Raw genomic sequence first — 24979 nt, forward strand, 5'->3', positions numbered from 1 at the left:
GTAGCTAGGTCAATGGATTTTTCACACACCTCTGAGCGATCTACCTACCTCAACCTAACTTTTTAGTGTAGACCAAGCCTTGGGATTTGAGCATGCTCTAAACTAATAACCCTAACATTGTTAGTTGAAGCAGATATTTTCGTGTAGCATCAAAATAACAGAAGTTTCTCTCCATTTATTTGCATACTTATCGCCCTTATCATGTAAGATATTAGTAACTTTGTACATGTGTATGTGATGATTGGTATTTTTTCATGGCTTCTATAGTTTGTTCTATGACAGTAGTTCTCAAACTGTGGATCAGGACCTCAAAGTGGGTTGCAACACCATTTTAATTGGGTCGTCTAGGCTGACATTAGACTTGCTGGGGCCAAAGCCCAAGCGCCACCACCCAGGGCTGAAGCCAAAGCCTGAATAGTGCTGGGCGGTGGGGCTCAGGTTACAGGCCCCCTACCTGGTGCTGAACCCCTTGGGCTTTGGCTTTGGTCCCCCCGAAAGGGGTGGTGGGGCTTGGGTGAGCTCAGGCTTCAATCCCCCCTTCTGGGGTTGTGTAGTAATTTTTGTTGTCAGACGGTGCAATGCATTTTGAGAACCCTTGTTCTATGAAATCAGCTGCTATGCAAAATTAAATTTATGTTTTATCTCTGTTTGTGGTAGTGTGAAGTGTTCTGTCCTGGAAAAATAAATGAGCACATAAATCTACAAGCCTATACAATGATTCTTGATATTTTAGGCCAAATTTAATGACTATGGAAGATGCCAATCAATCTTAGCCCAAAGGGGATGTCTGGGGTTAATTTTTGAATATTCAGAAGCATGATATTTTGACAGTAATCCTAGTTTCCCCTTTTTTGTTGAGTTTTATTGGATCTTAAAATACCAGAAGTTGACTCAAGTGACTTAATATTTATACACAATACTTGGCCTATCAAAGTATAGAAGTGGTATTTTTGAATGAACAATAAGTTAGGTGCTCTCAGATAGAGACTTGGCAGGAGAGAGTGCTTCTGGTGGCATTGAATGCAGAAAAGCTTACTCACTCTTTTGATTGGGCAGAGAAGATGCTTTGTAATGTGGGATATTTTAGGTGCCTGGCCAATACATATCAACCCTGGCTTGCCACCTGCTGATCCTTGGTACCTTTGAGACTTCTAACACACACATCGTGTGTGTGTGTGTGTGTATTCCAGAGCAAACCTCATTAATAAAAATGGTCTGTTTAAAACAGAAACTTGTTAAATATTTGCTCCCTAATTTCTCTAATAGATATCTAATTTTCTGGTTATCCTGGTATAATTAGTGAATTAATGACTTTCAGTTCTCTGTTTGTTGACATTTTCTGTAGCTCTCGGAAGGTCCTCAGAAAATACATGGTTGGGCTAATGAATACCTTGTGTCTAGTAAAAGAAACTTCAGTAAAATATTTAATTATACTAAAAAAGACTGCCTTGTCTGCTCAAAGATTTTTTCATTAGGCATCTATTTCATTAGGCAACTTATTCCAGGGAGTTTGTCAACATTTATAAATGAAGGGGCTGGGTAAGGACCTGACTGTTCTTCCAAAAACATAGCCAAAGAGCAATGTGGCATTGCCACCATTATATTCAGCATTTCAGTGTATTAATAAAGTTGGCTTATTGAATGTTGCTGTTTGTTTGAACCTCCTTAGTAGATGGCTTTAATATGTTGTAGTGCAGGGTAGGCAACCTATAGCACGCGTGCCGAAGGTGGCATGCGAGCTGATTTTCAGTGGCCACTGCCCGGGTCCTGGCCACCAGTCCGGGGGGCTCTGCATTTTAATTTAATTTTAAATGAAGCTTCTTAAACATTTTAAAAACCTTATTTACTTTACATACAACAATAGTTTAGTTATATATTATAGACGTATAGAAAGAGACCTTCTAAAAACGTTAAAATGTATTACGGGCACGTCAAACCTTTAAATTAGAGTGAATAAATGAAGACTCGGCACACCACTTCTGAAAGGTTGCCAACCCCTGTTGTAGTGAATATATTGCCTTGCACGGCTGCAGAGGGAGAGGAACCCCTCACTGAGCCCTGGTGGGCAGAGCCAGGCTTTGCCTTCCTCCCACCCCCCGCCCCCACCCCTGCCACCGGAAGTCAGTGGGCGGGACAGGAAGTATAAAAGGTGGGCCTGGGAGCTCAGTTGGCGGCAGCCACCAGAGGAGCCAGACGCCTCCTGCTTGCTCCTGAGCTGGGAGACTGCCGCAGGCTCCTGAGAACTGGTCAGAGCCGCCTCCTGACCCGATCGCAGAGAAGTGGCCAGGATTACCACAGGCCTTCTACCCGGACAATCTGGAGGACTCCCTACCGATCCAGGTACACCCTGAGGGGGAGTTAGGAAGTGGCCCAGGGGAAGCCGACCCTAATCTGGCTGCAGCGCTGCCGGAGATTAGGTCATAGTGTTATGGTCAGGATCCCCACTGACCCAATGGCAGATTGCTCTGCCACTGGTAGGGTCCTGGGCCAGGACGCAGTGGAACAGGTGGGCCTGTGTCCCCCCCTGCTACCCCAACCCTGAGGTGGTAGTCTCCCCCTCTCTTGGCCAAGGAGCCAGTGTTAGTCGGAGAGAGGATCCCCGAACCCCATGCTGCTCTGCCCTGGTTACAGGCCTGAGATATTGATGCTTGTTGCCCCGCCCTGACTAAGGGTTCGGGCTCCCTGATTGTGTCTGCTGCTCGGCCCTGACCGCAGGCCCAAGCACCAGACTCGTGTTGCCCTGCCCTGGCTCGGCGCTTGGGCCATCTAACTGTGTTCACTGCTCAGCCCTGACCACAGGCCTGAGCCCTAGACTCCTATTGCCCTGACTGAGGGCCTGGGCTAATTCACTGTGTTTATTGCTCGCCCCCTGAAAACAGGCCTGAGCTAGAGACTCCTGTTGCCCCGCGAATTTCCCCTGGTGGGCGATGTAGAGGTGTGTAGTGAGGCGGTGTGGCCTCCCACGGACCCAGATGGAGAGGAACCCCGCTGCTAGACCACTACATATGTCTTGAAACTTCTGTAAAAATCTGAATTCTGTTTGCCAGTGCTTAACAGAAGCCACAAGTGGGACTTCCTTTTGCAGTAATCAAGAGAAAGTAATGGCTTCTCAGTCCGATTCACTGCAGATTCTTTTGGAAGGTTCACTTAAGGATTTGCAGTGTTTGGTTTAGAAAATATGGGTTTTGTTGTTTCACTACTAAAAATCCTGTTTTTAACATGTCTGGTAGGAGTTAATGGAAGGTCATTGTATGTGTTGGAAAAGAGGATTATCAGATTCCAGACACCTCATCTGTGAATGGAATTAATCCCATATTGACCTGTTGAACTTCTGCTTCTACTCATGACATCTAAATATTATTGTGCTAACATACTGCACTTTATAATGCCTATAATGACACTTGTGAAATGTGTTGGCTTGAATTAGAGAATTTACATTTGTGATTCTTTGTAAGAAATATGTTGATTATTGTTAGCTGCGGTTTGTTATACATTAATACCTTTCAAGTTGTGTGCACTGCAACCACCTGACAGATAACCGTGCAGAAGTTGTTCTTGTCCGTATCAACTATAAAATATATTTAAAGAAATGTTTTAAAATTTAATTTGAGACTGCTGCTAGCATCAGGCACTAAGAGGTGACAGTTCGTCTTTAGCAGTTTAGAAGCCCAGAGTTTCCAGCTGGATAACCCTCAGTCTAACTTTACTGTGTAAATGTCCAGTGATTGAATCATCACAAAAATTACATTTTGGTAGGAAATGACCAAAATCCATTATTTGCCAGAGTTTTATCTAATATCAACATTTCCATTGATAGGTCTCTGTGATCTCTCTTGGTGGTTTTGTGCCATTGTCTAGTTGAATCTACTGATAAAAGCTTTCTTTACATATTTGTCCTTTTCATTCATACTTGTGCAACTTTACTTGTCCTAGTCCCTTGTTGTTCTTGGTCAACCTCAGCTGTGTGTTCCATCTTATTTTAAATGCTCTCTGAATTAGTTTTTATAGAGCTATCATGTTTTGCTTCTTTAAGCTGTATAAGTGAAATTGTGTTAATTTCATCATATCCCTTATTTTACCTTCCAACATTTCAGTTGCTCCTTTGTTCTCTTTTTATAGGAAATTGCTCATGATTGTTACACAATGGCTCACAGGCTTCATCACTGCTCTCTAGAGTTATGTGCCATTTCACCTGGCAGTATTTGTAGGCAAATGTCAGTGTTTTGGCTATCTTACTACATTGTTGTGTGTTCATTTAAGAGGTCACTTAGTCTTTTCTTCTCTCACCTCCCCCCTTCTCTCACCTTTTTTTTTCAGTCAGTTTTCGGTCTAAAACTTCTATGGCAGGGGTCTGCGGACCACAGATTGAATTTCCAAAGTGGTCTGCACCTCAGTTTGAAATGTTTTAGGGGACTGTAAATGAAAAAAAGGTTGAAAACCACTGGTCTAGATAATACTTAGTGCAGAGTACTGGACTAGGGGACCTATCGAGGTCCCTTCCAGTCCTAGATTTCTATGATGTAAGGGGGAAAAGTTGCATGACAGTTAGATATAGCCTTTTCTTTTGGAGACTTGGGGTTAAAGAATATTTTGTTCAGAGGTAAAAGATGGCTAGGTTTCATTCTACCCTCCATTTTTGATCATTACAAATCTGAGCTTAGGATGGAGGTGTACTTAATATAGCTGTGTGGGGAAACTTCTGGAGGGCAGATTCACAGTATACTTGGCCCAGGCTAAAGCTGCTAGCTTCTATCACTTTCATGAAACCCACATTTACTCTCAAAATATTAGAGAGATGTAAATTGAGTTATTTTGGAATGTTGTCATTAATAGCGCTTTTCAAAGAGATGGCTGACAATTGTAAACTCAAATGCCAATTGTAATTAACTTCCATGTGCAGCACATTTTGCAGGTTATACTGTACATGTGAAAATTTTGAGGTTTCAAGTTCCTATGCCAAACAAAATATGTGCAGCTTTCTTTCAAAGAATTTCAGAGGCTGAGCAAAATACTGTGATTAACAGATGGCCTGCAAAAATGCATGTATTATATTACAAAGTTTCTGTGCTTAAAGTAGTTACAAAAGTGGTTACAAGATAATGTTAATATAAAATGTGTAAATGCTTTCTTTATTTTGGTGTTGAGGAGTTTTCTTCACTGCAACTGTTTGCTCACTTAGGTTGTCTATACATAAGATGCTGTACCGCTGTAGTGCTTCAGTGTAGATGCTGCCTACGTCAACAGGAGGGATTCTTCTGTCAGCATAGGTAATCCATCTCCCCAAGAGGTGTTAGCTAGTTCGACAGAAGAATTCTTCCATGGACCATTGACCTAACACTGTCTACACAGGGACTTAGGTTATGTCTACACTACCACTTATATTGGTATAATGTAGGTCGCTTAGGGATGTGAATAAGCCACCACCCTGAGGGACATAAGTTACACCGACCTAAGCACCAGTGTGGACAGTGCTATGTTGTGGGAGAGCTTCCCCTGCCAACATAGCTACTGCTGCTCATTGGGGGTGGATTAATTAAGTGGATGGGAGAGCTTTCTCTCATCGTCTTAGAGCGGCTACACTAGAGAGCTTACAGCGGCATAGCTGCGTCATTGTAAACTCTCTAGTGTAGCCATAGCCTTAGGTTGGCTTATCTGCACCTGAGAGATGTAGTGATGCCAGTGTAACTTTTCAGTGTAGATCAGCCTTGAGTTACTCCACTTAAGTCTGGTCTACACTAGAAAATTAAGTTGGCATAACTACATCTCTCAGGGTGTGGCGATGGATTACCTACACCAATGGGAAAATCACTCCTGTCAGTGTAGACACTGCCTACGCCGAAGTGCTATCGCTGTGGCAATGCTGCTGTGGCATTTTAAAGCTAGACAAGCCCTTAGTGAGAGGGATCACACTGAACCATCTCAACTGCACAGAGTAATTGAATTAGCAGATGATGACTTGGTTGTAATTTAGTCTGTTGCATCACTACTACATTACTCCAGAGTCACCAGCAGTTGAGCTTCAGCACTGACTTCCTCGATGGGCCTTCTCGCTTGAGTTTAAAGCCCCATTTAACTCGAGCTACAGATTTTTGTGTGTGGAGGGGATTGGATTAGTTGCAGAACTTGAGTTATTAGTCGAGCTAATGCTGCAGTGAAGACAAGCCCTAAGCTCCAGATTCTCAATTGGTATGAATTGGCATAGTGCTGACTTCAATGGAGCTACATCAGTCTACACCAGCTGAGGAGCTGGCCCTGAACGTAAAATAGATTAATAGATTTTTCTTTTAACAACGGAGTCGTAGCACAGGCTGTACTGTTTTTAAAATGATAAATTGCCTGTCTCTTGTTCTGAAAAAGTTTGGCTGCTTATGATTGTGAAATGGTTAAAAATCCTTGTTGCATTTGGAGATTTCTAATGTCAGCTGGCCAGAATGTTCTCTGTGTAGATTCAAATTGGCATTTTTGGTTCTGTTCATAGAATTGCCAAGATGCTGCAGAATAAAACTAATAGGATTACAGACAGTTTCACTATTGCCATTCGCAAATCTTTTGAGCTGTGAAATTGTCTGGTTGTTTATCAGTTGTAATGCTTCATGCGCTTGGGAAAACTGAGCTGAAGTCATTCACAGGGAAATGGAGTAGGGAAGTAGGTGGATCTCCATTACAGCCAAAAGGCTTTGGGGTGGGGAAAGGTGACAGAGCTTGCTCTCTCTCTCTCTCTCTCTCTCTCTCTCTCTCTTTCCCCTCCCCCCCCCATTCCTGTCCTATCCTTTTCTCTTGGGGTGGGTTGGGGTGGATCTTCAAGTACATCAGACTTACACTAGCTGAAGGATATGAAAAGCCCTAGAGACAGCATTCTACCCACTTCCCATCAGCTGGTCATAATGGAAGGGAAGTTAGAGAGGGGACATCTTACCATGGCATTTTTTCTGCGTAGGGACCCCACCTTGTGTTCATAGTAGTTGTCAAATACATTAGTCAATTCCTGCCGTTGCTGGGTTGGCAAAAAACTGTCTGGCCAGTGTTTTCTCCCTTTGGATTATGAGCTGGGAAATAGTCCTTGGTGTGGTTGAACAGCAGCTGCCATCCCTTTTCCTAGGAAGCAGGCTGGGAGAAAGAAGGGAGCTATGTAGACAGCCATTGTTGAATATGTGGGCAAAGAGGAACCTGCTAAGACTGGGAGGAGGATGTATTATGTTGATTTTGGGGGATGGGTGGTGACAGACTGAAATATTGTATATATGTTGACATAGGTATTTTTCGTGAAGGCTAGCAAATTTAGTCCTCAGTGGGTGTCAGGAAAATTTTTCAGGCCCTGGAAATAATTATTCCTGGAGTAGAGAGACACGGTTTACATTCAGTGTTTCACAAAATATTTGCACTCAAGTAGATCATTGACCAATTTGGTAGCGTTATAAGAATCTGAATCATTCGGCTAGTATCTCTATAACAAAGGCACATATCAAATTTTTAAGATTAGCCTGTGTGAAAAATACATAGAGTTAGCGGCAAAACTTCTTTAGATTCTAAATATAGCTTAGTATTGGGGCATGGAGACTAGGCCATTTGTAAAAGCAATGTGGAGTCCTTGTGGCACCTTAGAGACTAACAGATTTATTGGGGCATAAGCTTTCATGGGCTAGAACCCACTTCATCAGATGCATGAAGTGGAAAATACAGGAGCAGGTATAAATACATGAAAGGATGGGAGTTGCCTTCCCATTTGTGAAACTCTTGGGGGGGGGGGGAATGAAACACACAGAAGTACAATATTCAGTGTTTTGTCTTCTGGGGCAGCAGTCAATTCTTTTAGTATTATTTAATATTTATATCACTGTAGTAGTGCCCAGAGGCTCTGGTCAGAATGAGTGGTCTTTTTTGCTGGATGCTGTAGAAACAAATGTAGATAGTGTCTTGGTTCTCAGTTATCTTATGATATTGATGCACGAACAAAGAGAAATAACTTGAAATCATAGTAGAACCAAGGTACCTGCACTGAGAGTTATTTTTGTGGCCATGCTGAGAATAGGCATTGCCTAATAAAAGGCTGTTATCTTTTGGCATATGTTAATATGGAAGACTAGAGTTCAGAATCTAGTCTTATGACATCAGTTCAGAATCTCAGATTTGTTTCTCTTGCAACAGTTGACATTTCTCATATCTTAAACAATGCTTTTAACTGTATTCCTTGAACTAATTTAGGTGTTTGTGATGTCCTCTGCTGTTCCAGGAGAAAAGCAGAACCTGAGGGCATGAGTTCTTAGCAAGTTATTAATTCTAAATCTGTTTCAAAATATCTGTGCCTGTGTTACATTTTTAAATGGCAATCTTCTGGTTTGGTATCCCTAAATATTTTTAGTGTCAAATTTTCATGTCCAGTTGTCTGAAAGTTGAACAAAGTGAGGACTGATTAAAAAAGGAGAGCGAAGAGTACAGGCAGTTCTCGACTTAACAACATTCAAATTACGATGAACGGCACTCACGACGTTTATAAATTGACATCCTGTTTCGACTTTCCGATGTCAGTTTTGACTTTGACATCAGTTTCAACTTTACGATGCTCGATCAGACATTGTTCCTATGGAAAAATCATGTTACAAAGTTTCGACTTAAGACACGATTTTTCAGGAACCAATTGTGTCCGACGACTGCCTGTATTCAAACTTGTAGGAGTATTAACGTTTTTTATAAAATGTACTACTAATTGAATAATTTTAAAGTGATTTTTCTAGTATGGTAATATTTTTGCTACCATTTTAGGAAAACAATTACAGTTCATCCATTGTGAAAACTCACTTCCATTTTAAAGCCCATTTTTAAAGCCCATTTAAGCTCATTGAGGTCTGAATAATTGGAACAATTGAATATTCTATTTGGCAGATTATTTCAGGCATTTACTGCAAGATCTAATTAAAGCACACAAAGTTGAGAGAGGAGTATTGGAATTCTGTAATGAGCATTTTGCATCTGTAAATGGATAAATGAACAATCATGAATTTAAAAATATTGTGGAAATTTTATGTTTTGAGTACTGGTGAGTGCTTTGAGATCTACTGATGAAAAGCACTTTAGAAGTAGGCATGGCAGAATTAGATTTTTATTTTGTTGCAATTTTGATGATTGATTATTGATTTTTATTTAAAAATTTCCCCTGATTTTTAACAATTCTAATTTTCACAGTTGCATGAAATTAAGGGTGGGAGTTAGGGCAGTGTTGGCACCCTGTGCTGCAACACTCTTCAGGCACAAAGTGCAGGGAAGGCTGCAGTCCTGGCCGGGCAGAGCAAATACCCCTGGCCAGGACTGCCAGGTGGACAAACTCCTAGACACTGGGGAGACCATTCAGCAGCAGGGTGACCTCCCCTGCAACCATCTTCCTCCTCTCAGCCCTGGTTGGGATCTCTGCTCTACCCTGCCAGGACTGTAGCTTCCCCTGCAACTTGGACTTGCAGGGATTCAGTATCATCAGGGAACCCTCTGCAGCTCCGCTGTCACAGCCCTGCTCAGTTGCTCCCATGAGGGCTTTCTGTGCTGCTGCAGGGCCAGTGACACCCAATACCTGGAGGCACAAGGTGCATAGAGGGGAAGGATGGGGACTGCACTTGTGATGACTGTTGCTGATGGATATGTTCTTGTCCGTTTCAGTGTATCAGCTGAAATTGACATTTGTTGACATCTGTCAATTTAATCCAAATCCTGCCAAGCCAATGTGTAAGAGCTAACTAAGCATTAGTAGCGGTACTAGTGTATTTTTAAAGGCTTCTTGCGACAGGATATTATATAACAGCTTCAAAAAATTTCCTTTCATTGCAAGAAACTCTGTTTGACTAGAACCATTACTTAATCTTTTTTGGGTAATTAAGAAATTTAGGTCAAGAAAAATAGTAATTTTAATATATAATGAGATAGACTTGATTTGGTAGAATTGTAGAAATTCCTGTCCTTTAGAGGGATGCAAGTGCAATTCATATGACAAACCTTCATGTCTGTCAGTTCCTTTTAATAAATGTTTTTTTTTCTTCTGCTTTTAGTCAGCAGATAAACAGCGAGCTTTAGAAGAAACCAAAGCCTACACAACCCAGTCCTTAGCAAGTGTAGCTTATCTGATCAACACTTTGGCCAACAATGTTCTCCAAATGCTGGATATCCAGGCATCCCAGCTTCGGCGCATGGAATCTTCAATCAACCATATTTCACAAGTGAGACAGTTTTTTACTTATATCATCCAGTATGTGTTACCGAAATCATACAGGAGATAAAACAAGGGTTTGGTTTTGCATGGTGTGGATAAGAAAAGACAGTTGGCATTAAAACAGTGGGGCATCCTACTGCACCTGACTCACATGTTAGATTATTATTATATTAATTTATTAATGTAGTTTATCCGATTTTTTTTGCCTTTATACTACATATACATTTTGTTTAATTTTTATTATCTTAAGAAATTTATATAGAATAGTGTATTAGATGGATCATTGAACTGTCCAAACGTGGCTGTCTGTCAGTGGTGTCTAGTCCATATTTCAGATGAAGGCAAACAATCCCATAAGGCATCTGGCAAAATGGATAATGCTGTGCCTTGGGACATATCTCTCCAGCCCCTAATTGGTAATTACCATATATACTTGTTCATAAGCCGAATTTTTTAGTAAAAAAGGGAAGCATCAGAGAAGGGGGTTGGCTTATGAATGGGTATAAAGAGAGCGAGGTGGGACACAGCCCCTCCCACCAACAGAGGGAGCAGGGAGTGGCAGCCCAGCCAGCAGAGCCAGAAGGGAAGAGGCGGGGCCAGTCTCTCCGCTTCTGGCCACGCTGCTCTCCCTTCAGCCTCCGAAGCAGCTGCAGCCATGCCGCTCGGCCCCGCCCCCAAGAGCAGGCTGTGGACGCACCGCCTGGCCCGCCGGAGCACCCTGCAGCTGTGCCGCCCAGCCCACTGGAACATGCTGCAGCTGCGCCTCCCAGTCTGGTCCGCCAGAGCAGGCTGCGGCCGTGCTGCCCAGCCTGCTGGAACAGCTCCAGCCAGGCCAGAGACATCCTCCCCTGGCCTTCCCCAGATAAGGTGGGAAGGGATGGGATGGGGAGAATGTGGGAGTCCCGGCTAGGGGTGGGGTCATGTGGGGGGTGGTCACAGAGGTTACTCCCCTGACCCCCAGCTTCTCCCCCCAAAAAACATTTCCCCACCAGTTGCATTCCGGGCCGTCAGGGTAAGCAGCTGGCGCGCCGGGACACTTTGTTTACTTAGGTTTACCTCCGTGCCTGCGGATGCTTGAGGTAAACAAACCATCTTGGCCCACCAGTGGCTTATCCTGATGGCCCGGGAGCCAAAGTTTGCTGACCCCTGAATTATAGGGTCGTTTTATGAATGGGTCATAAAATTTTTCCATTTTTACTTATCCATCTTGGGGGGGTGGGGGGTTGGCTTATGAACGAACCGGCTTATGATAGAGTATATATGGTAATTTACAGATACCCTGAAGCATGAGGTTTGATAGTCCCTATAATTTATATTTAGCTAGTGTAAATACAGATGCTATTTTTTCTGTTCTATTTTGAATCTTCCTGTTTGTAACAGTAGTTTCTACCTGTTAATGAATAAAGTAGTATTTCCTGTTGTCCATTTTGAACTTATTGTGTTTTAATTTAGTTTTCTCTTGACATTGATTATGGGACATGGTAAATTCAAATAATTAATTTATATAATTAAGCTATAAAGTAAAATGTAAAACCAGGTATTTGAAAAAAAATCTATTTACTTATTTACCAAATGAAGTACAGGAGTTGATGTTGAAAAGCACTCAGAGTAGAGTATTTTCCTGTGAAACATGCACAGCTCTAGGTTCCTGATAGTATCATCTCTTTCAGGTTTCCCTTTGCCCCCTGCAAGTCTACATGTGTTTGGCATTTTAGTGTTCTTTACAAAAGCAATTCAGGTCAACACTTAATGTTGCAAGTTGATAGAAAGATCATATAACGTTCTGTGGGGGAGAGGAATCTTAAGACCTGCCTGCTTTTCCAGAAGTGTTGCCAAAGTAAGATGTTGCTTGATCATGACATCAGTTATGTATTTCATTTTAATATTTGCATATAATTAAAATGACATGAAATAAACTGTTTCTTCTGGTTTCTAAACATGTGAAAGAAAAGTTGGACTCATAAGTGACATAGGCCTTGTGGTTAAGCAGGACTTGAGAAAGCCACTAGATCATGAAGCTTTTTGAGTATCATAAACTTCTACAGGCTCTCAACTTTTATTTTAAAAAATCTTGTGTTTAGCCCTTGTGCTTATGAAGATTATCTCACAAACATGCATCACTTTCCCCCTCTGTCCAACAAAGTCTTAAATCTGCAAGTAGCTTGCCACTGCTTGTAGCTTTGTTGGCAGCTGAGTAAATCCTGCTGCTATTCAGAACCAACGGGCTACAGTGTAACTGACAAAAATGCTTCTTCCTTCCAGCCACCATGGTTGAGTCCATGCTACAGATTTACCAGAGACCTACTGGCTTGTGATTGATAGAAAAGGATATGAAACCCATTGAGCAGGATGTTGGGACAGCACCCTGGCAGGAATTCCAGCATCCTTGCTTTCCCAGTAGCTGGGGGAGGAGGTGGTTGGCTTCTCACCTAGGCATTTCTGCTGGACAATGGTGGGCACTATATTTTGTATCAATTTTTGACTAATAGGTATAGTTCTCGGGCTATTAGGAGTTTGGTAAAATTTCCAGTCCTGGATGTGATGGGATTGGGTGAAGGAGAGGTTGATGCAAATTAAAAGAGGCTACTGTGGTATATAGAAAGATTATTTGACAGGGGGAAGAGTGGGAGAAGCAAGGAAACAAAGTAGAGATAAAGAGATAGATAGGAGAGAAGAGGGGCTGGATGGAGAGAAGTTAAAATGGAAGCTGACACTGAAGACAGCACAGGAGAAAATGTGACATCTATTATAGGAAAGGAAAGAGAGGAGTGAAACCAGGAAGGGAAAGAAAGTAACAAAGGTGAGACATAGTAGGTTCCACTTTCTTAAATGTACTTAACAGAAAGCAGTTAGATATGTTGTCATTAAAGAGTGTGCAGAGTACAGTGCTTTACATTGCAAGGGGTATGGCAGCCAGGTATTTTTCACCCCACGTAGCAGGTTTAGTCTTCGGTCTAGTAGGTGACAAATCTTGCAAGCCCTGTGGTTAAAAGAGAGGCTAAAAGCTGGAAAGTCTGGGTTCCATTTCTTCTATCACAAGCTTCCTGTGATCTTGACCCAGTCACTTAATTTGTGATAGTTTCCAAATCTGTAAAAATAAATATATTATTTAATATTTGTGAAGAGCTTTGAGATCCTTATACAGCAGGCATTATAGAAGTGGAAAGTATTATTTTGTCCAGGCTGGTCAGTTTTGTATGCTGCATATGTGAAAAGTTTGTTATATTTTTGTCCTGCAGTTTATGCAAAGCAGCTTTTTTTAGGAATGCCATCACATTTCCAATTGTCTGTTTCTTTCTGAGAATATATGACATTTATACTAATTGAAATGTGAGTTTATTTTGTTGCCACTGGTACAAATGCAAAATGCTTCATTATTACAAAGAAGTGCAAAATTACCAGTGCCTAACGGAAGGCTATAAAGGCTAACGGAAATATATCTGCCAACATTTTCAGTGCTGCATTTGTATAACAAAACGTAGCTAAATATGTTTTTTCAGAGTTTTTGGCGTCTTTTTAAATATGTGCTCCTTTTGTTGAGACTGTAGCATTTCATGTGAAGGACATTTTCAGTGCTTTCATGAGAAACAGTGATACCATAAGAGTGAAGGTTTAACTGGGGACATTGGCAGCTGTGCTGGGCTGCTGTCAGTCTGCAAGGATATCAGTAGTTCCATCTCTTAAAACAAAAAGAACAGCCCCCTCAACCCCCAACTATTAATGACACAGTCATTTCTCATTTGTCTGCCATGTGTGTAATCATTTGCAGTGCAGGACTATTTTAAATTAATTTATACAAAGTTCTCTGGAAAGGCACACTTAATATATGCAATGCTTGAATTTCAGCGTTGAAAGACCAATTAATCCCATTCTATGATTGGTACAATATTGTCTTTCAAATATAGTTCAAATTTCATATGTTTTTAAAAATCAAATTTGGTTTCATTTCATAAACGGTATCTGTATGAAATAATAAAGAGATAATTCTTGTCCAGAAGCTTTGATTATAGCTCCTATTGCAGGATGAACTTCTTGGAAGACTTAAATAAAATACATATAAATTCTCAGTTGCAGAAGACTTCTACAGTGTTTATTACTTTTCACGTCCAGTGTAAAGATGCCAGTCGTACTGTTTCTAGTGCTAGTTGGAATACTTCATGTGTACAAGAAAGTCAAAGGATTTTAATTCAGGCTGATCTACTTCATCCACTCTGCTTCAGAATGGGCACAGGTCCACCTCTTCCTTCAATTCATACATGGCTATGCTTCAGAGTAGTATTTTGATCACTTCAGACGATCCTTAGGCTTGGAAAACAGTCTGTAGTACAAAATCTGAGATAAGGATGAGCTAATCTCCCTTTAATTCTAAACAAGGAAGAACTGAATCTTGACTGTCCTGTCAGCCGGAATTTATTAAACAAGTGCTCTCCAAATAAATATTTTGCAGAATAAGCCCACCTGGCATTTTAAGTAGGAACACTTTTCAAAATTGCTTGTTTGTTAAAGTGCAGTTCTCTTCTGAAAAGACACTTAATTTTAAAAAGTGGTATTCTGGAGATCCATGCTCATTTTGTTCAACTAATTTAAATGCCAAATTTGATCGGTTAACTTATTTTTTTTTTCTAAATGCCAACCCTGCAAACTTAATCTGAGCACTGAGATTAAAGTTGACAAAGTCATTTGAGTATTTCAGGTTATAGGTCCCTAATCAGGAAAGCATCCCTTTCTCATAATTAGGTCATGGTTTTTACTTGTATAGTGTTTACTAGTAGGCAGAAAGCCTAAACCCTAAAAACATTTGTTATATAAACATCAATTTATAATTATAAATATTTCTAAATACCACATTTATTTTAGTTGTTTAAGTTCACAAACAGAACACTGATGGCTTCTGAATTCTCGAAACTAATATTGGAGCCTGAAAACTTGCCAAAGTGGTTTAAGGGGTGATTTTGTAAGGTTTTGTAACAAATAATTTTGGGTACAAGGCCAGTTTTTAAATTTCCATCTGTCAACTGTAATGTCATAAATCAAGATACTTCTGTTGTGTTGTCATAAAGAGCTCAAGAAGTAGCAGTAGTTGGGACGGGCACAGCACTAACCGAGCACCTCACACAAAGTAAATGTTCCTTTCATTGTTTTCTACTGCAGAGCCGGAGATTAATCCAGGTGGCTGGGGTAGACTGAAAATACTGCTTCATTCTTGATCTCTGCCCTTGTCCTTCTCATTTATATCCCTCTTCCTCCAACACCATACCCAATGGGTGGCTTGTGATGTGTACAGAGCTGCAGGGCCCCCCCAGCAACCCACAGTCTTGAGCTTCTATTCACTGCTCCCATGGCACCGAGCTAAGCTGCAAGAGCATGTGTGAGCCAGCCCAATGTAGCCTCCATTGGAACCCCGCACCCCACGCGGCATTGGAACCACTGTCAGGTAGTTGTCTCTTATCACAAGCTATGGGAATAAACAGACAGCTCCAAAAGTGCCAGCACAATTGCATAACTTTCCAGAACTGGAACCATGTATTACCAATTTATGGAATGGGATGAATTTCAGCATCTTAACAATGCCATCACGACTGCTGTTAAACTGATATTAGTTAAAATATAAATCTTGAGTCTAGGCAACTATCTTCTAAAAAATCAGTTGGTCAAGTTTGTGAACTTGCCAAACGTAAACAGGGACTCCTATGTTAAAGCAACAAGCCAGTTTTAAAGGGACAAGAGTTTGGAGTTCGAACTGGTGCGGACCAGGGGAATCCGAGTGTTTAATTAAAACAAAGCATCGCGAAGGCCCGCGGTGGGTGTTGACGCGACGTGATTTCTGCCCAGTGCTCTGAATGTTTAACTCCTGGCGAATAAGTATTTTTAAAATATTTAAGATCCATTCCTTTCCAAAAACATTTGTCAGTGTTGTTGAACTTAGTGATTTCTGTCTCCAATCAAGTTTTTAAAAGTGAATTTTAAAAGTCTAACTAGCCACATACTCTGAGAATAGTTGCAAGTCCTAGTTAGAATTGTATGGATTCTTATGTTTTTTCAGAAATCCAATTTGGAAGCATTCAGGACTCCTTTTGCAATTTCACTTCTGAAATTTGTCAACAAATATTAAATTGGCCTTCTAAAAGATTGACTAATCTGAGAGACTGCTCTTACAGGATTTTGAAGATATTTCTAATGTAAGAGATGGCAGTAAATTGGTGACTGCTCAAAAATTATCTAATGCACTCATTATTAGTGTAACCCCTTTCCAGAATTGACTGGTACAATATTTTGCCAAATTACATATTGAATATTGGCATTTCAAACTTGCCTAGAGAGTTACGGATGGAAGAATAGGTTGGAACATGTACCAGTACTTAAACTGCCTCAAATGTGTTCTTTAGCAAATGCTGTTTTCTGAAGCTACTCTGATTTTCTCGGAGTCATCTTTAATTGCTTATCAAAAGATTAATAGTGACTGTTCCTAAATTCTGCCCAGATATTTACCATCTGACAATTGAAAGCAGTGGCCCAAAGTTAATAGAGCTTTGGAGAAGTTCACAAAACAATGTTGACTGTAGCCTGAAATTGCTGATTAGGGACAAATTCTAAGTTGTCATTGGAAAAGTTATGATTTGCTGAATATGATTATCCTATTTGTATGCATGTATCATTTTTGTAGCTGAAATTATGAATATTGACTGTGTCTGTATTTCAGATGTAGTTACACATGGATGACACCCATTAGGCAAGATGCGTTCTGTCTAGATAGTGGGTGGGGAAGGGCCTATCCAGGGCAGTGAGTCATTAGGGGAAACTGTAGGTCTTAGGAGAAGCTTATCCATTACCTGGTGAGCCCTCCTGAGGGGCTGGTCAGAGAGCCTGCCTGTAACTGCAACTGGGTGTGTCCCTACCTGGGTGAATGCTGGTGGAAGTGTAAGACTGGGAGTGGGTCTGCAGCTTGGCACAGCAGCACAGTGTGAGGGGAAGCCCAGGCTGGTAGGTCAGAGGGCTCAGTGGTACCTCAGTTTCAGGTGGCACCCTGGGGGGAGCCTGTTATGCCCATGCATTTTAAAATGAAGATAATAAATAGAATCTTTTTTACTCCAGAGGTTTTCTGAGGAAAATATTTTCATGATAAGGTCAGCTTGAAACTATTGAATAAACACACTATCAGTACTTGTTACTTCAGGGATTTATGACAGTGGTGATGGTAGTCACCTGTGTATTGAGGATCATAGCATTTCTGTTTCCTTGGTTGCCGATTAATCTGAGTTGTCAGTTTCTCATATAATCAACTGCCTCAGTGTTCTTGCAAGATAGTTGGTTTAGAGAATAAGATATTACATCTGCAATAGTCTCCCAACCAAGCACATTAGTTTCTTGAAAAACCTCTGTCTGCAAAATCTTTGCAGGTAGAATTCTTTGTATATTTACCAAAGTGAGTGCCACGGTCAGATCCAGTAGTTATATTTAAGAGATAAAGATGCAGTCTTGGGTTGCCATCCAAGCCCATTTCCATTGGATCATTTTCTGTTTTAATAAGTTTGAGTATTTCATTATTTGATAACTATAGCAGTGCCTCAGCTAATAGAGTATTCCTCAAGGAAGACCGATGTGTTTATACTCTTAATAAGATACTATTTAATTCATGGAAACAAGTTTCTGCAGTGGCAAGATGGCATCTCTTACAAAAGTTAATAGTCTCTGGCCAAGATTATGGTTGAGCAAGGTAAGAACAAGTAATTTAAAATCTTTCTCCCATCAGAAAAAAGGATAGTGCTTACATTTTAATCGCCCTTAATACAGAGAAGTCTAGCGCAAAGTTCTGGAATGTTTCATTTTTAAATTTATACTTGATCAGCCATCTTATTGGTAATCAATGAACTACAAACTTTCCATTCAATTTTAGGACCCTGCACAGTCCTGATATTCGGGGCAGAATCTTCAGTTTTTTCTGACGTAGAGCGGGAGGAGAAGAGTGACTTTAGCGACTTTCTGTATTGGAATATTTACATAGCTAATTTTTGAACAAAGGAGTTGAAGCCTCTATTCTATACCTGGCAAAATGTAGTTACATGTCATGGAAAATGTTATGTATCATGGGTTAACAGTGTCCAAATTACATGATAGCATTTCAAACAAGGCCTTAGTGTTAGTATTATCGTAGTGCTTAGGCTCCCTAGTTATGGACTAGGATTCCTTTCTGCTAGGTTGCTATGCAAACAGAAGAAAATACTGAGGACTGAAATGAAACATAGTTCACTGTTAGATCAGTGTTTGTGTATCAGTTAAGCTTCATAAGATGCTCTGGTATTTTTTTCTTTACTCCTAAAATGGAGGAAGAAAGAATACTGTGCAATTTAACTTTGTGTAAGAATTAACTCCTTTTAAAACTTCTAGTTGATATAGAAGGGATACGGTTGTTGGATCAAATGGATTGGAAAAGGATTTGAAGGAAAGCATCCCTTCAGGGTGCTGAGTAGGGAAGTTTGGGGCCTCCTACATCTGGAACAGCAGGGAGCTGACCCCACTCCTTCTTGCACTGTACAATTTGTTGCTGGGTACTCTCCGATATTTTAAGTGAATAAAATAGAAGCCTAATTAAACCACATCCATTACGTCCTGACTTTCTTCTGGCATGGACAGACAAATGATTTTCTGTTTGTAGGTTCAGTATTTTCCCTCCCATGGAGTAGAATTATAGCTCTGAAGAAAGTCTTGCTAAAATTGATTGAAAACTTGTGTATCTTCTCTGAAAAGTCATTGTATTAATGGCATTTTTGGGTTCCATGCCTACTGTTGCCAGTGATGATTTTCTTTATTACATATGTTCAGTTTACCAGGAAAAAGATATTCTAATTGCCATGCCTTCAAGCCCAGCTTAGATTCTGAGTCAAACTGAGTTCTTTCATCTCGCCAAATCATCAGTAATAAAGGTTATTACATATTGGCAGTCCATTGTCTTTAGCTAATGCCTCTGTTGGGACACCCAATTTTCTTGAAAGAGTTTGCATAAGTGTAATTGACTGGAAAGTAATAAAAATGGTTCTGATGCACAAGATGAAATAGAATCCCGTCTGCTCTTACTTTTGTTGACTGCAGTGTAAACAGGAGTGTAAAGCACTAAAGTTATTTTTGTTGCTATGAGAATGTGTACATGCAAAGAACAGATCTCTTGCTACACATAGGACTTTGTATAAAGAGGACTTCTCTCCCTCTTGACTGCGTAAAGTCAGTCTGTTACCATTCACAAACACTAAATTCATGTTTAAAATGGTAACAAAAAGAAACTAGAAATCGCAATGAGGGTGATTTTGATAGGATTATATAAGCCCACATAGCTGAAACTTTCTTCACAGTATAAATTTCCTCATGTGAAATGACCAAATTTGAGGTCAGCAATGGGTTTGACCAAAATGTTGGTTTCAAGTGCTTTGTTGTCTTGTTGTGACTTTGAAACGGTGGTCCATAGAACTGTTTCTTTCGCAATAAGAAAGTAAGTCTGCCTTCAAGTTACGTTGCTCTTTCCTTGTTGTGTCCCAAGCCAAGACCCTTAGGATTTCCAGAGGATTTTTTGACCAGTTAAATAAAAATCCATCAGATACCTCTGTTTACCCTGCACAATTGCTCTGTTTTGTGCAAGTTCTTTTGGTGTAATTTCAAATGTGACCAATTTTACTGAAACTGGATCCAACAGCAAGCTAAGGAAAACCATATCAAGTGACCTAGAGAGATTAGCAATTAAAGCTGCAGGAAATTGGGGGAGGTTTGGTATTAAACATAACTCTGTGTCAAAGGAGAAGAACAATATTATCCGTTTTGATACCACTGCCATTATGAATGAATAAATTATCATAATGAGAAACTACTCCACAGTCTGACAAAACAAATTAATTATGTCCGAGGTTTGTATTACAAGACACACACACACACACACACAAACTGGGGGAAACAAACTGGGAAAAGACCTTTGGGGCCTCATCAGAGTGAAAGACGTTTGGGAGGGTGAATATTAAATTATAGGAGTACTTGTAGCACCTTAGAGACTAACAAATTTATTTGAGCATAAGCTTTCGTGGGCCTACTTCATCGGATGCATGTAGTGGAAAATACAGTAGGAAGATATATATACGCACAGAGAACATGGAACAGTTGGTGTTGCTATACACACTATAAGGAGAGTGATCAGTTAAGGTGAGCTTTTATCAGCAGGAGAGAAAAAAAAAACTGTTTGTAGTGGTAATGAAAATGGCCCATTTCCAGCAATTGACAAGGAGATATGAGGAACTGTGTGTGTGTGGGGTGGGGGAAATAAGCATCGAGAAATAGTTTTACTTTGTGTAATGGCCCATTTTTTTCTCTCCTGCTGATTGTTTCATGTTCTCTATGTGTGTGTGTGTGTGTGTATGTATATATATATATATATATATATTTCTTCCTACTGTATTTTCCACTACATGCATCCGATGAAGTAGGCTGTAGCCCACGAAAGCTTATGCTCAAATAAATTTGTTAGTCTCTAAGGTGCCACAAGTACTTCTGTTCTTTTTGTGGATACAGACTAACACGGCTGCTACTCTGAAACCTATTAAATTATAGATACTCATTTAACATTTAAAATTGCTGTCAAAGTACAGAACTTGTTAAATTAGTGAAACCGAATTAATAATAGTTACTAATAGAGTGGAAACATTAGGAGGGATTTTGCTTAATTGTAAAGAGTTCAAGTGAAATCAGAAGGTGGTAAGTTCTAACAGTGATTGAACAAAAGGAGTGTAAGCAGCGCTTACTCAGCAAATATTTATACTGATATATCTGTATATAACTTCAATTCATAAAATCAGGGAGCCAAATCAATTTTTTAATACCAAATGTACACTTAATATTCAACACTATTGGTAAACGCATTATGTTTTGCAGACGGTGGACATCCATAAAGAGAAAGTTGCTAGAAGAGAAATTGGCATTTTGACTACGAACAAAAACACCTCAAGAACCCACAAAATCATTGCACCAGCCAACCTGGAGCGACCAGTTCGCTACATTAGAAAACCTATTGATTACACAATTCTAGATGATATTGGACATGGAGTGAAGGTAGGTGATGTTATAAAACACTCTTAAATTACTGTATGGTTTCAAAATGTAAAGACCTGGAATAGTGACTTATTCCTGTCTTCCTCGTTGCAGCATGGGTTTTCTCAATTTGTTTAGTCCAGAGGAATCCCCTGGTCCTGTTTAACCTTGCAGACCATTTTACCCCTGATTCTGGGTATGCGTATGACCATGGAGCTCCTCTGGGGCAGGGATAAACCTGCTTACTTGATAGAGGCTAATGCCATTGCCCTTGTTTTGAATCCGTTGTCAGGAGGTACCTGAATAATGAGAGGCTATTAACCCTCTGTCCCTTCCCTGCCTGAGTTACTGCCACAAAATGCATTTGTTGACCCAGGTGTAATACCAATAGTGCTACTCTGTGGCTCACTAGCAGGAGGTATTTGTGTAAAAGGCGGCATTTAGTGTGCTTTAGTTTTAGTGGTTGTTGAAGGGAATTGTAACATGAATGATGTCTAATGGGTTTTCTGAACCTGAAGACTGCCACAAAAACTTGGGCCAGCCAGTTATGCCTTTTTAGGAATTTTTTTAAACACAGATTTGGGATGAACAGTACAATTTTTAGGGCCTGAGTTTACATTTAGTTACTAGAACTGCACAAGCTAATTAGGCACTAACTGCAAATTTGGCTAGATCCAGAACTGCCTGCTTTTTTGCAGATACCTGGTTGGTGTACACAGTAATGCCATATGCAAATTGGACATGCATTTTAAAAAATCACATCTAATGTAAATAAAATCTTAGCAGATGTGACTTTATCATTTTTGTGCTATTAGGAAACCATTTGAATTTAAAAGAGGATTGTCAACATTACTTTCTGAAAGAAGAAATGTAAATAACATGAAGCAGTATCATTTCCAAAACACATACATTAACAAATCCACAAAACTTTCAAAGTAGTGGTGCAATAACATTGCTTTGCAAAATTTCTTGTGCTTGACATGAATTTCATTATTTTACACTGTCTGAATTACATTTTATAAAGTTAAGTGACTAATGCAAGTAAACAAATCAGCTTTGAATTTAAAATTGAAATTCAAAGCGTTCTTCTTTAAAGATATTTTCAACAAAGCAATATTTTATTCAAAAGCTTTTGAACATTGTTTTTATGACAAAGTCATATCTTATTCTTCATTGGAAATGTTTGCTACTCAATTTGTGTACATAATCCGGTAAAAAAAAGTGATGTTTTTCAGCACGTTTGCAGAAATATTTCATATCTTGAAAGCTCTTTAAGAAATCAGCTGCCTCATATTAGAATCTGCTGTCTGCTTCTATAAAAGAATTTGTGCATATCAGCAGAATTCCTTATGGTGAATCAATGAATATATTAACATGTGGAGCATAAAAGTGCTTTTTTATGATAACTTTGATTTAATGAGATTCTTCCAGGACAGATTAAGGAAAAATTATTTATCTCTGCTACAGCACAATTTAATTTAGACTCAGCTGTACACCCATTGTAATTAGAAATCCCGTTAACTTCAGTGCAACAAGATCAAGCCCAAAGTGATATGATAAACTATGTTCTTGCGAAAGAATCTGACATCAGAGCTGCCCAAATGAATGGATTATCACATTTTCAGACCCTGTGACCAGGTCCTGTGACAGTTGCTTAAAAGCAAAGTTTGCTCCAAAGAACCTCTAAATCGTGCTGCATTTTTATTTAGGACATGAAACTCTGTAAACATTGTGTAGTTTGTCAAATGATCATCAGTGTGCACTGCTACTTGAAATAATAGTTTCTCTTTTGTCTATGAGGTCCACAGATCTGTTAACTAATGGGCTCTCATCCTTTATGCAACTCTATAGACAGAACTAGTCGCCTCACACTGAAGAGTTCACTATTTTTTGTGTCTGTGTGGTTTGTTTGTTCTGCCTCCATAGCTGCAAGGAGGTTTATTGGGCTCTCTGCTACAGAGCAAAAACATTATTTAAAGGAAAGATTTTGGCTATAAACTTACCTCTATAGTTGTGTTTCGTGCTGTAATGCAAGCCAACTAGCTCATCCCCATACTCCCCTTTTCTCCTTCTCATAAAAGGGCTCCTATGGGAACTCGGGAGATGTTGAGCATGACTCCCTCCACGGGTTTCCCCAGCCACCTGATACCAGTTTGTGCAGGAGGTGCCTCAATATGTGTTCCTAGCCTCTACCCATTGGACATCCCCTCCAGCTCTGTCCCAGGGTATTCGCTTCCTCTCCAGGGGCAGAATTTTATTCCTCTAGGAAGTTTTCAGTCACCAGCAGCCTCAGTTGAGGACAAGGGTTGGAAGAGTGTTGAATCCTGGGATTTAGCATAATTGACCTGACTCTGGTATAGCAATTTTTCTTCAAAGGTGGTCCCCCCACTCGCCCCAGTGCAGACTATCTAAGCCTCACTCTCATGAGCTGCAGAAAAGGTGTTCAGTGTCTGATCAAGTGCTTTACAGTTTCAACTTCAAAATGTTCAGTGGCTGCACAATCCAGCATACAGACAGGATGAGGATATCTTTATGCTGGGATGTTAAGTGATTTCTTATAGCTACATCTTTAGTTCATCTTCCTAAGATTTATTGGGCACTGCCATGGGACCTAAAGTTGGTCCTTAACATCTTGACTCTTTATCTTATTGAGCCCAACAGGAAGGCATCCATATATTTCCTCTCCATCAAAGTGGCAATCCTGGTAGCCATTACTCCCCCAGAAGGTGGCAGAGCTTAGAGCCTTATCTATTGAGGGATAATACTACATATTCCACAATGATATGGAGTATGACAAGTGGCGAGTATGATTTTTTTTTTTGGGGCTCTGTGAAAAATTCTCTCCCAAGAAAGAAGTTGTGGCATATATTGGATTTTGGTAGAGCCTTTGAGATCTACCTCTGTCACACACAGTGCTCCATTGATTCTCTACTGTCTGATATATAAAGAAAAGAGAGTATCAAAATCCACTGTTTCAAAATGGCTGAGATGGTGAATCCATGAAGCCTAAAAGTCAGTGTCTCTTTCCAAGCAAGTGAGGTCAAAGTCCACTCACTGAGAGTGGCAGCAGCTGACCCAGCTAAGAAACTACATGTGCTATGAGATCTGCAGCACAGCCACCGGGTTATCCATTCATCCCTTTTCAAAAATGTATAAACTGGACATTCAGGCATCAGTGGATGGTACCTTCAGTTAGAGAATGTTTCATGCTGTGGTCTGAGTAGTGGAGAAGGAATTTAAAATCCTATATGTAGTTAGTTCTGTTTGAACCCTCCCTGAAGCCATGCTATGAAAATCCCATTGGTTAATGAAGCAATGGGCCTTGTAGATGAAAGAGAAGAGGGAAATTTTATTCTAATTTGCTAAAAATTTCCTTCCTCTGAATTACATGATCCTCAGATCTGACCCCAGTAGGATAAAAAATCCTGTTCAGTTCATTCAAATTAGCTCAAAATTATGCTCTACAGTAGGAACTCACAGTATATTCCTGTAGTGCATATAATCTCATTAAGTTTCAGACCACAGGGGATATTAACCTTTGCCATGGAAACTGTCTCAACTGGTGAGCTCTTCAGAGTAGCTTGCCATGCTCTTCCGTGGCAGTGACTGACAAGTCTGGTTCTGGTTATGTAGCTTCATGAAGCTGAGAGCCTATTGATCATTAGATCTGTGGACCTTGTAATTTAGAGGAAATTTTCAGTAAATCAGAAAAATGTATTATACCTA

At 40.1% G+C, this 24979-nt stretch overlaps 1 protein-coding gene across 11 annotated transcripts in view; it reads left to right on the forward strand.

Moving 5' to 3' along the window:
• ABI2 (abl interactor 2) overlaps nucleotides 1-24979 on the forward strand; it is a 99413-nt gene that overhangs the window by 32903 nt on the left and 41531 nt on the right. For all 11 annotated transcript variants that reach the window (XM_034785152.1, XM_034785149.1, XM_034785153.1 and 8 more), the window contains exons 2-3: nucleotides 10032-10199; nucleotides 21098-21274. In XM_034785152.1, the coding sequence (XP_034641043.1) occupies nucleotides 10032-10199; nucleotides 21098-21274 (345 nt within the window). The remainder of the gene's footprint in view (nucleotides 1-10031; nucleotides 10200-21097; nucleotides 21275-24979) is intronic.

This window comes from Trachemys scripta, chromosome 11 (assembly GCF_013100865.1).
Source record: "Trachemys scripta elegans isolate TJP31775 chromosome 11, CAS_Tse_1.0, whole genome shotgun sequence".
Taxonomy (NCBI): Eukaryota; Metazoa; Chordata; order Testudines; family Emydidae; genus Trachemys; species Trachemys scripta.